This window comes from Semicossyphus pulcher, unplaced genomic scaffold, assembly GCF_022749685.1.
Source record: "Semicossyphus pulcher isolate SPU_LCO1_2020_fin unplaced genomic scaffold, fSemPul1.0.p SCAF_3, whole genome shotgun sequence".
Classification (NCBI taxonomy): Eukaryota; Metazoa; Chordata; class Actinopteri; order Labriformes; family Labridae; genus Semicossyphus; species Semicossyphus pulcher.
Window position 1 is genome coordinate 23,920,304 of NW_027211704.1, and position 15,792 is coordinate 23,936,095.

The following is a 15,792-nucleotide window of genomic DNA, read 5'->3' on the forward strand; positions in this document are numbered from 1 at the left end:
TTTTAACCTTGTAAACATCTCCATGTGGTGTTCTTCATGTGCTACAAGACATCAGGGACAACATAGCAGTCATCTCCACAGCTGGGCCTGTCTGCTTTTAAACAGCAGTGTACCAAGGACAGGCTGAACAACACGTTTTCAGATTGGCAGGTTTGAGACGTCACAAACCTAAGGAGCCAATCCTGTTAATGGACGGGGTGATGCTATGTATATCATAATGTGCAACCTATGGCAACCACTTTGGCGATGCTTGAGCCAGCTTTAACCATCATCGTAATTTTTGCAAACTCATTACTGACTACTAAGGCTAGCGTTACTACTACTAATTACAACATTTCCAGCTAAGTTAAGTTGCCACTAAACAATGGCAGAGACGGGTTTTGTTTTCGTGACAGAGTGGGCGGTTGGAAATGTGTATAGTGGGCGGGGACTATGCAGACTCAGCAATTTTGAATGAGGGAGAAGGAGGAGATGCCTTGGCAGGATTTTTACAAGGTAATTTAACATTTTTACAGAAAAAACACATCAGACACAATTTATTATTTCAAGCAGAGCCAATGAAATAAGGGGAACCTTGTGACTAATGGTGGTTAACTTTGTTAACTCTTGTGTCCGTGGTCTAATTCTCGTCATGAAAAACTGTGAATCGAGTGATTTATTAAGTGTATAGAACATCATATTAAAAGGCAGATATGAAAAAATATCTCTGATCAATTTGAATAATTTTCTTTCATTCTTGAGGAATTTGACTTTCGCTGACAGCCTCATCTGCTTCACAGTCCGCAACACGCTCTCGTCCTTGCCGCCGCAGAGAGCAAGGTCGGCCTCTAAATGCCACATCTGACACCTTTATTCTGCATTGTCAGACAGCAGCTAAGTGTTTAGCACATTGATTTTCCTCCCTTTCGCCTTTGCATAGATTGATCATCACGTGAAAGTCGGTCCTTGGGAAAGTGATCAATGCCCTGCCATATTATCATCTCATGAAGGCGTCATTTAAAAGCCAATATCCGTTTTAATAATGTGATTAGTGGAAAACTCTTTGTCATGTACATGTCAGGCAATGACACTGGACCTATTGAGAGAATGCAGGCGAGGATTTTTGGATCAGGTGCAAGAGCAAAGGCAATGCATATTGAACATGTTTGAAATTAGACCGCTTTGGCTCAATTGTGCCAAAAAACAGTTGCTAGAGAAACAGATTTTTAGCCACGTTTACAGCACTGATTCCCTCAGTTTAACGGGCCATGTGTTAGTGTCTTTAAAATGAAATATGTGCATGCATGTGTTTAAGTTAAAAATAATTATTAAATTAATCAGTAACTAAATGGTTAAGTAAGAGAAAACAGTTAGTTGTAGCCTCAGTGCTTAAACGCAGCACTAAAACATGACCGTGTTAACATTTATTCCGTACGCGGCCTAGAAACGCAAAATCATGCAACTCCCCGACTGCTCGGCTTTACACAATGTGGGCAGATTATTTGCGCAGCGAAGTGCCCTTTCTCTACATGCACTACTCTGGGAATTTCTGCATGCAACCATAATTTGATGTTAAGTGCCTGCTGATGCATTATGCATCTCAGATAATGCATTGTGTGTAATCCATGCAGACCTCGCCTGAACCTGGAGTGACATGTCGTTTCAGACCCCACACGCAAAAGCCCCGTTGTGGCGTGATTGCTGGCTGAGACAGCCACCACGTTCTCTGCATCACGCCTCCTCCACTGTGTCACACAATATACAAAATGACAATTTCTTATGTATTGTACTCAACAATCCTCTATTGAATATAAGAACTCAATTTAGTCGTTTTCCTTTCTTTCTTCTTTTAAGAGAAGTGGACTGAATGTCACGGTCTGCGCGGGGCCATTCTTCAGGGCTCACAGCATTCAATAGTTTTCAACCAAGAATGTCGCTATTGAAGGCTGCTCTATGGGGCCGTTCAAAAAGGCAGTTTTGTGATTTTGAATGGACAATTTAGTTTCTCATTTCACCGTCCGACTCTCATTTAGAGCGATCAGTGACCTGTGTCATATGGACATTGGAAGAGGTCAGGCAGCGCCAACTGTACTGCAGGCTGCAGTAAAACACTCATGGAGAGGGGCGGCACCTGCATGCGTTGGTTTGTGATGAAATACAAATGTACAGACACACAGAGATTAAAGTAAGAAAAATATCTAAATTAAAGTTTGCTGATTTAATCTAATGCCTCTTTTTGTTTAACTCTGCCAGTACATAGTTATTTCGAATAGTGTTTCTGGCTCTGCACTACTATTTCTGGCTTCTCCCGCCTGTTTAGAAATGAGATCAGCAGGATAAAAGTGATGGGACACGAGCCATCTTTCCCCTCTCCTGCAGGTTTTTGTTTTTCATCCACATTTAAAATGCAATGAATTCCTTCCCCATACAAAATATAACTGTCGTGTGCATAAAAGAGTATCCAACAAAGTAATCCTTGCACCTGAAAGACCACAGAAGTAGGTTACATCCTGCATATATTTACCATAATCACCCTTTTTTTTTTTTTTTTTTTTTACAATTCATCTGTGAGGAAACTTCAGAGAACTTTTAATGTGTTTTCCTGAAAGAAGTTGGTGGGATTTTTTTAGTTTTTTTTTTTTAACCTGCAAGCCATTAGTTTTCATCGCTTTTCTGAACAACCATGTAGGTAATAAAAGCTGGAATTGACATTTAAGCTATAATGGGTGTCAGCAGCCCTCGCAGTGCCCTCTCTCCTCCCGCTCCCCTCCCTTCGCTGTGCTCGAGCTTGGCAGTGGGTCCACTCTGAGTCCATGACACGGAGAGTTATATATGCCAGGGCATTACAGAACCCGTCTTAATCCGGTTTGTCACGCTGCTCCCTCTGGACTGGGGTAATTTCATGGTGCTGAACTGGTATTGATAGGGCCTTGGTAAATGAGGCACGCAGCAATCGTTAGCTTTAATAACCATAAAGATGTGAGCATTGGAGTCATACAGGCCCATGAGAGGAAACCCATACAGGTGATTAAGAATCGACCAGGGCCGCGGCCAGCAGCACCTCCAATCTCTTATTCCTACTAATGGAATTACCTGTTAAAAATGTCAGACTATTATCACCAGTGGTGCAAATGCTGCACTATATTTTTCATTTCCAGTCATCTGGAGCCTTTCCATGCCTGCATGCATGAAGAAAACCTGCTGGTGTATTCTCCCTCTTTTTTCCAGCCTCCTTCTCCTCATTTATCAAACCCGGTCATAGAATTTTTCTGTAAGTTGGACCCACTGTGGTAGGACTACAGCTTGATTCAGAAGTAAGCCTTACCAGCAGAGGGGGAAAAAAGCAACATTGATTCATGTGACTCCACTCTAGCTGGGTCAGTGGTTCCTGTCAGTCAGCTTGAGCTCTAGAGTGTCTTTCTCCCCCTCCCTCTCTCTCCTCCCTCCCTCCCTCGGGTTTGCGGTAGCTCCAGGCGCTACTATAGCTGCTTTGTCCACTTGTTTGTCTACTCCCATTACTGTGGGTGATGCCGCCTCGGGAGGAAAGTGAAATCCAGGCCGCAGACGGGTCAGTGAGAAACCAGCCCGAAGCCTTCACGCGAGGCTGAGGTCAGAGAAACCATACGGATCACTGCAACAGGGTGCTGATGGGCGCTTGATAAATGGCGAATCCACTCCAGCTCCTGATGCATCAGTGACACATGGGTTAAAAGGGTTTCAGATTGGATGAAGAGTGCTTAATGATGTCTGAGATTAATTTGGTCGTTATTTTTAGAGACAGGCTGCACTGTAAAGCGTCCCAAAGCTCCTCTTCTTTAGATGTTGTTTTCTGGTGAATGGTGCAAACACATTCGCTCGCCTTCCCCCTTTAGGCTATCTTTTATTATTCATTGGTGAGAGTCAGCTCTCTGGGAAAGGGCTTCAGAGTGAGAACAAGTGGCCGGGCTCGAGCCTTAGCGGACGATTTACTCTCAAAAGGCCAGGAAGAACTCCAGCGCCGCACAGATGTCCAAACCGTACGAGGGCCAGTGTTTTCTTTCTGCTTTTACCAACAAAAGGGTGCTCTCTCATGTGGAAAACACACAGTCAGAGTCCATGTTAACACCTCCAGGCAGTGGCATGTATAACAGCAGGGCTCTAATGTGGTACACACACAGATATGCACTATGCATGCAGTCACACTCTTTGGCTGCTTCACACATCTCCTCCATACTCCACGAGGTGTGATTTAAGGAGCATTAGCAGTGATATACTCCATTACGAAAATATAGTACAGAGGTCTAATTCTACTCCTCCGAGGGCTCTCTCTTCACACACTCTTCATTTTAATTGGTCGTGTTTCAGAAGTAGAGGAATTTCTCTGTAATTTCTTCTAAAATATATAAAGCGTATCAGTTGCCAAGAGGAAGGACATGAAAAGTAGCTCCCTGGCTCTGCCTCCAAGGCCTCCATTTGGAATCTACTCGGCAGTGCTTTGTAGCGTGTTTAAACATTATCCTAAGTAATCAGGGGGAGTGTTCATAAAGTTCCAGCGTGATGTTTAAGTAATGAAAAGCTAAATTCTGATGAGCGTCATTAAACATATATGCAGCGGGACGACTGGCCCACTTTGAAGCCTTTGCTTCTTGAAACAGATCATTAATATCCTTCTCCACCCCCCCTCCTCAAAAACACAAAACGTATCGTGACAAACAGAATAGAGCTGTCTCATTTTGGACATATCTGACAAATGTTCAATCACATTCTTTTTTTGTAATGTTTAAAACTTTGCATCACAACTGGAGGAAAAAAGGTCATTCTGCATTATGCATGATTTTACAGACTGAAAAGTTAACGAAGTTAAGAAAAACAATCTGCTGCTTAATAAAACTTTGCGGGGGTTTGAATTAACTTCTCTGGCAATCAGAACAAAGTCACTTTGTTCACTTGAAAAATGCATTTAGAGTCTGAGAGACTCTCAGTTTGTCTTCCAAATGGGCTTCATTTACTGCCGTAATTTGAGCTACAGCTCTCACTCAAGTGTCACATTTACATTTTTCACTACACGTGTCTACGTTTATTTACTGACAGTGGGAATGTTGATTCCAGCCGCTACCTGAGATGTAAATGAACAATTAGCAGTACTAAGACGGTGGATAGCTGTCAGTTACGCAGAGGCTCTTGGGAACAACAACAAGCCCATAGAAGAAGAGGAGGAAAAGTGAAGGAAGACGGTTGAAGCAGCAGCTGCCTGTCTGGCAAAACAAAACAGGCTCTCCAGCATGCAGGCGCAAGCAGCTCATTTTCACCCAAGTGTGCAATGATTAAGTTGTTATGACGAGTCCTTGAGAGGCTTAAGTTTTCTGCTGCGTTCCTTCCCTCGGCCATATGTCATTACTTAATAAGTACAGCAGAGTGAAAGGCAGCGTAAGAGAGAGCTAAAGAGAGTCAGAGAGAGGAGGTGACAGCTCGCTGATGGGGAGCCAGTGATTACTGCTCTTGGCCACTCTGCATAGATTACAGTTGTTGACGCTGAAGCTCAGCCAAGGTGTAGTGGAAAAATGTGTGTTGCTTTGTGACAAAGTCACAAGCACCTGCATTTATCTCTGTGTCAAAAAATTGCCAGATGCAGAGAGATCAGAGGGAAATCGGTTGCCAGTTGAGTTTTTCTTTGTCACTCAGGGGATAAAAAGAAACTGTCACTTTCGTTCCTGTGAGCCGGGAGCCTGTGGGTGAATAAACTGTCATGAGTTTGTTGTGACCTTGAGTTTCTGCACAGAAATAATTCAGCCCATCGTGGGTTCTGTGTTTTTAGCTTTTGATGTGTCCTTTCAATCAGAATCGGTGTTTATTGCCAAGTAGGTTTACACTTACAAGGAATTTGTTTTGGTGATTTTGGTGCAGAACAATTAACACAGAACTATAATAAAATTAAGTAAAAGACTTAAATAGAATAAGATAAAAAATAGGAATAAGAATAAAAATATATAAAGCAATACGTATAATACAAATGGTACAAAATATGTACAACAGGTGTGATTAAAAACTGTACAGGTATGCAGGATATTGAACAGTGCAAAGAGCTTACAGTATCAATTTAAAAATAGTGCAGCGTATAGACAATATAAGTCCAGTGTGCATTAATGTAACGCATAGTCTGAATTACAGACAGGGGAAGAAACTGTTCTTGTGTCGGGAGGTTTTGGTCCTGATGGAGTGCAGCCTCTTGCCAGAGGGGAGGGTCTCAAAGAGACTGTGACCGGGGTGAGAGGGGTCGGCCACAATCTTACCTGCACGCCTTAAGGTCCTGGAGGTGTACATGTCCTCGAGAGATGGCAGATTGCAGCCAATCACCCTCTCTGCAGAGCGGATGATACGTTGCAGCCTGCCCTTGTCCCTGGCAGTAGCAGCAGCGTACCAGACGGTGATGGAGCAGGTGAGGATGGACTCAACGATGCCAGTGTAGAAGCGCACCATCATTGTCTTTGGCAGGTTTAACTTCTTCAGCTGCTGCAGGAAGTACATCCTCTGCTGTCCCTTTTTGATGAGGGAGCCGATGTTCAGCTCCCACATGAGGTCCTGGCTGATGATGGTCCCCAGGAAGCGGAAAGACAGTGGAAACAGTGGAGTCGCTGATGGTGATGGGGGCGGGTGTGGCTGCTGTCTTTCTAAAATCCACAACCATCTCCACTGTCTTCAGAGCATTAAGCTCCAGGTTGTTATCACCACACCAGTTCACCAGATGGTCAATCTCCCACCTGTAGGCAGACTCGTCCCCACCAGAGATGAGTCCAATGAGGGTGGTGTCGTCCACGAACTTCAGGAGCTTGACGGGCTGATGACTGGAGGTGCAGCTGTTGGTGTACAGGGAGAAGAGCAGAGTGGAAAGAACGCAGCCTTGAGGGGAGCCAGTGCTGATGGTCCTGGAGTCAGAGACGTGTACCGAGCTTCACGTGTTGCCTCCTGTCGGACAGGAAGTCTGTGATCCACCTGCAGGTGGAGTCGGGCACATTCAGCTGGGACAGCTTGTCCTGAAGCAGAGCCGGGATGATCGTTTTGAAGGCAGAGCTGAAATCCACAAACAGGATCCTGGCATAGGTTCCTGCTGAGTCCAGATGCTGGAGGATGAAGTGTAGGGCCATGTTGACTGCGTCGTCTACGACCCTGTTGGCTCTGTAGGCGAACTGCAGGGGGACCCAGGAGAGGGTCTGTGATGTCCTTGAGGTGTGAGAGCACCAGGCGCTCAAAGGACTTCATTACCACAGAGATCAGGGGGACGGGTCTGTAGTCGTTAAGTCCAGTGGTCCTTGGCTTTTTGGGGACAGGAATGATGGTGGAGGCCTTGAAGCAGGCTGGCAGGTGGCAGGTCTCTAATTAGGTGTCATGTCTGTGAACACCAGAGACAGCTGATCGGCACAGTGCTTCAGGGTGGAGGGGGAGACAGAGTCCGGTCCGGCTGCTTTGCGGGGGTTCTGTCTCTAAAAAATCCTGTTGACATCCCTCTCCATGATAGAGAGAGTTGTTGCTGTGGTGTGAGGGGAGGGGGCCGTTGAGGTGCTTGGGGAGGTGGAGGTGATGGTTGTTGTTGTTGAATGGAATCACGGGGGATGGTGTCAGGACTGTCCCATTGTCTATCAAAGTGACAGTAAAACTCGTTCAGGTCGTTGGCAAGGCGCAGGTCATTAACAGAGTGGGGGGTTTTCGGCTTGTAGCTGGTGAGCTGTCTGAGACCCTTCCAGACTGAGCCAGCATCTCCCCCTGAAAACTGCTGCTGTAGTTTATCAGAGTACGGATGCTAAGCTTCTCTCACCGCCCGGCTGAAGGTGATTTAGCCTGTTAGCCGTCTCTGTCCCCACTCCTAAACGCCTCCTCCTTTAACTGCCTCAGCCGTCTGAGTTTGGCTGTGAACCAGGGCTTGTCGTTGTTGTAACTCACCGTGGTGCGTGATGTTACACAGCTGTCCTCGTAGATGCTGATATATGACGTCACAGCCTCTGTGTACCCATCCAGACTGTTGGTAGCAGTCCTGAAAGCGTCCCAATCTGTACAGTCTAAGCACGCATGAAGATCCTCCACAGCTTCACTGGTCCACTACAGAGCTTAAACTTCCGTCTGTACGCAGGAATCAGAGTGATCATTACGTGGTCAGAGTGACCCAGTGCAGCCCGGGGGACGGCGTGATAAGCGCTGCTCACTGTGGTGTAACAGTGATCCAAAACATTGTCCTCTCTGGTTGGGCATTTAATAAACTGTCTGTATTTTGGGAGTCGATGGCTGAGGTTACCTTTGTTAAAGTCCCCGAGGACAATAACTAAGGAGTCCGGGTTTGTCTGCTCCACACACAGGATCTGGTCGCCGAGCGCGCGGTGTGCCTCCTGCACGTTGGCCTGCGGTGGAATGTAAACACCGGCCAGAATGAATGAAGCGAACTCACAGGAGGAGTCGAAGGGTTTACAGTTAATAAAAAAAGATCCCAAACCAGGAGAACAATGCTGCTATATCACTGTAGTGTCCGTAACCCAGCCGCTGTTGATATAAAAACAGATTCCTCCACCTTTTGTTTTGCCGGAGAGTTGTTTGTCACGGTCCGCTCTGAAAAGTTGGAAGCTTGCCAGCTGCAGCGCAGAGTCTGGTATCGTCCCACACAGCCACGTCTCCGTGAAGCACAAAACAGAAGATGTAGAAAAGTCTGTTTCTTCCCACCAGTAGCTGAAGTTCGTCCACTTTGTTGCCCAGTGAACGCAGGTTGGAGAGGAAAATGGCGAGTAAAGCAGTGCGTAGTCCGCGTTTCACTGCACGGGCAAAGGTGAGGGCACCTTTGACCAGAGTGTCCTATAGTTCCACAGATTCCATAAGGAAAGAGGGAAATAAGTCAGATAGAGTTGTAGTCCTGATGTTCATGAGCTCTTCTCCTCTGTAAGAGCTACGTGTATTCTGACAAACATTTTTATTAACAAACAAAACAAGACAAAACAACGCACACCAACACACCGAGGCAGCCATGCGCTGCACCATCTTGAGTGAAAGGCTTTGCATCGGCTCTGCATGGGTTTTTTGCATCACAGGCAGGCCTATTCAACTGGTGGCCTGTGGGCCAAAATCAGACCTTTTAACTTTCTAAATCTGGCCCTTTATTATATTAAAACACTTTAGCTTAACATGCTGTTTAAGCAGATGGAATTTAGGAGAGTCACGCTGAATAAATAAAATGAAATGCAACATTGTGTTTATTGTTCGGCCCCCTGGCTCTTCACGTTTCTCAAATCTGGCCTTAAAAAGTTATTCAATAAGCCTGATCTGAGGTTTACAATGTCCGCCAGGATATAATCTGATAAACACCCTCTTCAAACACATGCTTTAGGGGAATAAATTGTTAAAGATACAACACACTCTCAAGGTAGTTTTTCAGGATCCTGTTCTTTGATCCTGTTAAAGTGTAACATGAAATAATACTATAGAAGCACTCTGGAATGTAAGTCCCACGTTTGTGTCGCTCCCCCATCAGCCACCACTCACTCACTCTCCTGTCAGGCTCTTGGAAGAAGTCAGATATATTTTCTCCATCAGTTCCCACTTTTCAGACTGTCTTGTTGAGTTCCTCATCGTCTGTGACAGCAGTAATTTCTGATTCCTGGCTTGATAGATATTTCAGTCCGTTTCGGCAGCAGAAGCCTCATTTGCAGACACTTTGGACTCGTTTTAACTCTCCATGGGTTTACATTCTGCTTGGCAGCAAAACATAAGCATAAGAAACTTGTGTATGCTACACTGGGCTAACAAACTACTTCAAGGGCAATAAACAACAAACAAGACAATAAATTGTCTTCAAGACCAGTGTTACCAGTGTAACGTGTTACAAAGTAATCCGTTAGAGTACTCAGATTATTTTTTTGTTGTATGTTACGTTGAGTAATGTAACGTGTTACTTTTGCAATTCAAGTAATCCTTTATTTTGTTACTTTTTCATGAAAAGTAATCTGTTACTGAAAAAAAGCCGTATTTCTCTTTTGCACAAGAAAAGAAAATCCTCGAAGCACTGTTTCTCTCCTACTTCTTGGCAGGTAGATGCGCATCAGCGGAAGGTAAACACAGCTGTGTCAGTGCGCATGCATGGCTAGCTAACTGAACTAGCGAGGTGGTACAGAGGACAGCATTTACTTTGTGGAAATATTACCATTATTATTATTTTTGGGGGAAAGGGACGAGAGCAACATGACAGTGAAATGTAAATTGTGTTTGGAGGTTAAGTGCTTGTCAGCTGTGAGGAGTTCTATTTCTGAAGTAGCCTCTGCAGCGAAACACAGCTCCACAACACTGGTGTGACTAAGAGCCTGTGTTGTATTGTTTTCATTGAAACAGCTGTGCCTCATACTGTATGCCTCTGCCCAGTCTTTCAAATTGTTAGCACTATAAAGAGCTGTAAAGGTTATATTGCATCTGTCATTCCTGTAATTAGGCTACAGAGTTACCGATTATGGGCTGTAAATGAGGCTCTGCAATGACAGTAGAGACAATACGTTCAAAGATAGACGTACAGTAGGCCACACTCCATCCTGACAATATAACCAACATGTGTAAAGAGTTGCAAAGGGGTCATTTTTAATGATTGGTAATGCAAAAGTAATCTCACACGTTACTACGTCTCAGTGCGTAACACAGTAACATAACATGTTACTTTTAAAAGTAACATTACCTAACACTGTTCAAGACATTGGTGCTTCTAATATGGGATGTTTTGAGCACTACTCTTCGGGGTGTCCAGTGTATCCAGCAGTTAGCAATAAAGGACTCCTGGCCAGTACTTCCTTTTCCATTTGCTGCATAATTTACGGTCTGACAAGCAATTTTAGAAGCAAGATATTACTTCTAGTATCGGATTGGTAGCTGCACTTGCATGCAGATATCTGTTTATAGAGATTAATTAAAAGTCAAATTGTCATTTGATGACAACAGGGACTGTTTTTCCAACATGCAACCAAAGCCTGCTGAAAATCTTATATTTGTACAAGTGTGTGTAAGTGTAAAAGGTTATTTATTTGTGCAGCTTTGCTTTTTACAAAGTGTCTGTAAATGAGATCCAGTCTACAAATCTGAAACTTAACATATGTTTAAATCATGACTTTCTATCTTGAGCTCTCACTCCTTCCTCCCCCATTCGTCTCCACATTTTACAGCCTTACCTCATTAACAGCTCCTAATTGGCCGTCGGGCTAAGCTGAAAACAATGGAGCATTGATTTCCTTAAACATAATCACCTCATCCAGTCGTTTAATGGCTGCTGTCACTGTGGGTCGCAGAGAGAAAAATGACCAGTCAGTGGTCCCATCGATGCCCTTCACCTCCCCTCACCAAAGGCTAGAGTGCACAGCCACCCACTCCATCTTTGCAGGTTGGTTTAACCCCTTTAGCTGCCTGACAGGCTCCAAACGCTGCATCCATCACAACCCGCAGCTGTGTCTCCCTTATTGCGCTGTAATGAATACACAGTTACAGTTTGAGAGGTTTATACAGTATATTGTGGAATCCTCAAAAATCGAATACACACAGAAACAAACTCTTCTAAACACACACACACAAACTCAGACAAAGAAAGTGGCAGGTCATTCTCCCCGGCAGCTACCTGAATGGGATTATGTCTAGTTCAAGTGACCATTTGTCGTCTAAGTGGCTCTCATGACTGGCCCAGTAGAGTCATCGTAAAGCCATTTACTCTGCTCTCTCTTTCACGGACCAGATGGTTCATCGTGATCACGCCTAATGTCCACCTGGCTGATGGCTGGACCTCACCCCATGGCTGACACACATTCTTATCTCGCTAGCAGTGTGTGTGTCTGGTGTGTGATGGGGACAATCCTAAAATCTGATGCCAATAATTATAATTATTGCCATAATGATCATAAAAAAATTATGTCATGTATTTTATCCTCATCACTTTAATTATGTCAGAGGATTTAAAGGTAGAGCATGAGCAGCACATCCATTTAGATTTTAACATTGTCGATGATTATTTTGTAAATCATACTATAGTTTTGTGTGGTGAATCCTTCTAAACTGCACAGAGTCTACAGTTATTAACCTAACTAATGGTTAATTAAGGATGACACGGTGGTAAAGTGTCGCCTCACAACAAAAAGGTTCCTGGTACGAATCTGAGTTTAGCCCTTCTGTGTGTAGTTAGCATGTTCTCTCCGTGTCTGCATGGGGTCACTGCGGGTACTCCGGCTTCCTCCCACAGTCCAAAGACATGCTCTTTAGGCTATTTGGTGTCTTTAAATTGCTCATAGGTGTGAGTGTGTACCTGAGTAGTCTCTTATGTGTCAGCCCTGTGATTGACTGGCGATCAGTCCGGGGTGTACCCCGCCTCTCGCCCAATGAAAGCTGGGATAGGCCGCCTCCTATGACCTTCATAATTATGTACATGTATTATTGGCCTATTGGTGCTTCATCTGTTTGGCTACCATCTGTCCAATTATATCAAGTCTTCTAATACTCTCATGCCAACACTCCTTGTAGTCACAGCTCCTCCAACATGTCAAACTCCCTCTATGTCACTGAAGCCTCACTGAACAAGTGATATGAATATGATAGGGCTTGTCTTTTGTCGTCCCTTGTCAAATGTTTGCAGGTTCCTACGCTGTAGTGCTAAGCTGCAAATCAGGTACTGAAGCTAGCTGAGGGGATTCAACCTAATTCAGTATTCTGTGACGCAGCGTAAAGTCCTCACTTATTTAGAGAAGCGCTTTGACTTGAAAACAAGTCTGCAGGTCGGGAAGCTGTCAGTAAAATATTCAACAAGCCAACATATTGAGGGGTTTGAGGTTTTAGCACACTCAAGGGATATTTCTCCCCACTTCTATAGTCTGTGTTCTGCCTCCTCCTACCCAGAAATATCCAACAACAAGCTCTGAGAGAGTGACATTAATACTGCACGACAGCACGGTCCAGCAGGACTGCAAATGTTTGCCTTTTAATCCAGGACTCTGCGGCCTTTGGTCTGGCCACGGCAGACATTGATGGGAATGGGAGAAGAAAACTGTTGCCAAACTTGTCGAGGTAGCTGGGAGCTCAGCTCCGTAATTCATGACCCGAGCCATTTCAAACATTTGCACAGCCAACCGAGCTGGAGAAACACACACCGGTTGTTGTCATGCCAGTGGAAGCAAATGCATCTTCTTACTGCAGCAGGATGTTCTCTTTAAAACTCGGTACGCTCGAGTGAAATCAGGCACAGACAAGATGGAACGTGACATTTGGTTGTCTTCCGTTCTTTTTGCACTCTATCTGTTCTGTGGATTGAGGAGGATAAGTTCAACCCTCCTCCTCTCTCCTCCTCTCCTCTCCTCTGTCCGGGGATGAGCTCCAGTTTAATTGTTGGATGCCGGTGTCTGTTGCAGTGGCTGTCAAGGGAAGATAAAGAGTTTTTCCTGGGGCGTAGGGAAAGGGGAGAGCGGTGATGGAGGGCCTCTCTCCTGCAGCTCCGCTGGCTGCATTAGCCCCACGCTTTATAATTGTGTGAAGGGGGCACTTCCAGTGGCTCCCTCATTACTCACCAGCATGGCCAGTCCCTGGCAGCCAGACACACCTTGTCCTCTAGCTCTCTCTCTCTCTGCCTGTCTCTCTCTTTCTGGATGTCCCTTAGCTTGGTCGCCCCCTCTCCCTCCCCTGGGCAATCCTACCCATTGTTATTTTGACCCAGCACCGCCATCAGCTCATATCGCCTTCTCTTTCCACAGAATTTTTTTGACATCCTCTTTTGTCAGACTGGGACCTTTTGTCCAGCGTTTGCTCTGACTGATGTCACCTATGCTTTGGAGTTAATGCTTTAGCGTAGAATAGCCTGAGACTGTATTGGCTCAGTCATGGGATTGGAAGCAGACTGTTCGGTCTTCACTGGAGAAGAATAGACCAATGATTCATCCCTTTTTAATCACATTGATAACATCTGGGAGATATTAAAGATGCCAAAGCAGGCGGATTAATCCACAGAAAGTGCATGATGTGATCTTCATCCTGGGCTGATTGGTATGGAGTAAGGACAGCCCGCACTGAGTGAGAGGCAATTAGATGACATAATTGAGATGCCTCGAGGGCCAATTTGTTACACATACTTACAGTGTAAGTGCCCAGTGATTGTACTGCAGCATGCCTCACATGATGTGAATTTCCCAAGGCCTTTATTTCATTCACAATATTGTTGCTAATTTGTAATGTTAATAAAAACCTCATGTTTTATTCGTTTATAAATTCTATGTGCTCTGTTCAGTTTATTTTCAATGACATGTTTCCCTTTGATCTCACACAAGCACTGACCGTGTATCTCTATGTCTGTCTGTCTGCAGAGGGAGGGACGTGTGAGGTGATTGCCGCCCACCGGTGCTGTAACAAGAATCGTATTGAGGAGCGTTCTCAGACCGTCAAGTGCTCCTGTTTACCGGGGAAAGTGGCCGGGACGACACGCAACAAACCCTCCTGTGTGGATGGTGAGGAAGTCTCATGTGTTTTAACAATTTACTGCTACTATTTATTCTCAGGGTTCTTGTTGTCCTTAACTTTTAATATGTGTTGTACTCAGCCCAGTTGCCGTAGAATGAATGTACAAAGTAGATCCAACATGCTTACTGTAGGTGCAAATAAAGGTATTAGCGTGTCCTACTAAGAAAGGCAAAAAGCAACAGTACAGAGATCTGGTTGGTTAAATGGTTCGGAGCGTGTTTCCTTGAAATTAGGATTCCCCTTTTGACCATGATCTTTTCTTTCACTAGCAAGGACCACACTGTCAACAGGATGCAATTGAACAATTTATTAATTAATGAGATGGATGATGATGATGCTTGGACTTGGAGAGGTCATAGTTCTTGTGGTCAGCCTTTTGGGGAAGCTTCGCTGGGGATCCACCGTAGCACCCGGGCATGGCATGGGAGGACAGAAAGAAACAGAAACAGAGCAGGGGTGGGAGGGAGGAGTTCAGAATGAAGAGGAGAGGGTTAGGTTTTAATTATAGGAATTTCGGAAGAGGCGCTGTTGAGGTCCTGTTCCTGGAATTTTGCTGTGTAGCATCAATAATTGTTTGTTTTCTTAAACATTTATTTCCCATAATGTTTCTCTAACCCTCTAATAGTTGCCTTGCACATGTATTATTGGAAGAAAGTTGTAAAAAGGAAATTCTGGTTTAATTTATTGCAGGGATTATGTGGAATCATCATTTCCAGCAGAGTGATAATACCTTGCTAACCTCTTAAACGGACACTGTTATGAAGCTAAATATTGTTAACAATATACTTATTTACAATTATAACCCAAACAAAGATCATCTACATTTTCGTTATGTCATTTGTATTTAGTTTCATTTAGAATACAATCATGAAAATGTTGCAGGACATCCATCACTTTAAATGAGATTATGGAAAGAAATCTAACAAGAACATTTGCATGTATCAGACTGGAGGTCACTTAATATTTCTGCTTCTTTGGTTAATACTGTCTCACCTTGACCAAACATGCCTTATTGAACATCTGTCATTGATTCCTTCTGCCTAACAGCAGCTATCTACATGACATGTGAGTAACATTACATTTCAGAAACAGCGGAGTGTTTCAAGGTGAGACTATAATCAGATTTCAATGAATTATTTCTTATTTTCCACGTGCTTTGATAAACACCTCAAAGCTCTACAGTGCACAGCTTCTGTGTTGTCTCTACGGAGTTTCTTAATAATAAAAATACACTGAACCATTAACAACCCAGTAATGCTGTGCTGCTAGGCATCATGGGAGCTGGAGGATGATCCAGCTGGGCTGTTGAACACCTGAGCAGGGAGCACGTTGCAGATCACA

General features: G+C 44.4%; 1 protein-coding gene across 3 annotated transcripts in view; it reads left to right on the plus strand.

The window, feature by feature from the left end:
- The window catches only part of LOC138606413 (chemokine-like protein TAFA-1), a 117,901-nt gene that overhangs the window by 81,733 nt on the left and 20,376 nt on the right, over positions 1-15,792 (plus strand). For all 3 annotated transcript variants that reach the window (XR_011309348.1, XR_011309349.1, XM_069678883.1), the window contains exon 3: positions 14,298-14,438. Coding sequence is in view for 1 of the 3 variants with exons in the window: in XM_069678883.1 (XP_069534984.1) it covers positions 14,298-14,438 (141 nt within the window). In the remaining 2 variants the exon portion in view is untranslated. The remainder of the gene's footprint in view (positions 1-14,297; positions 14,439-15,792) is intronic.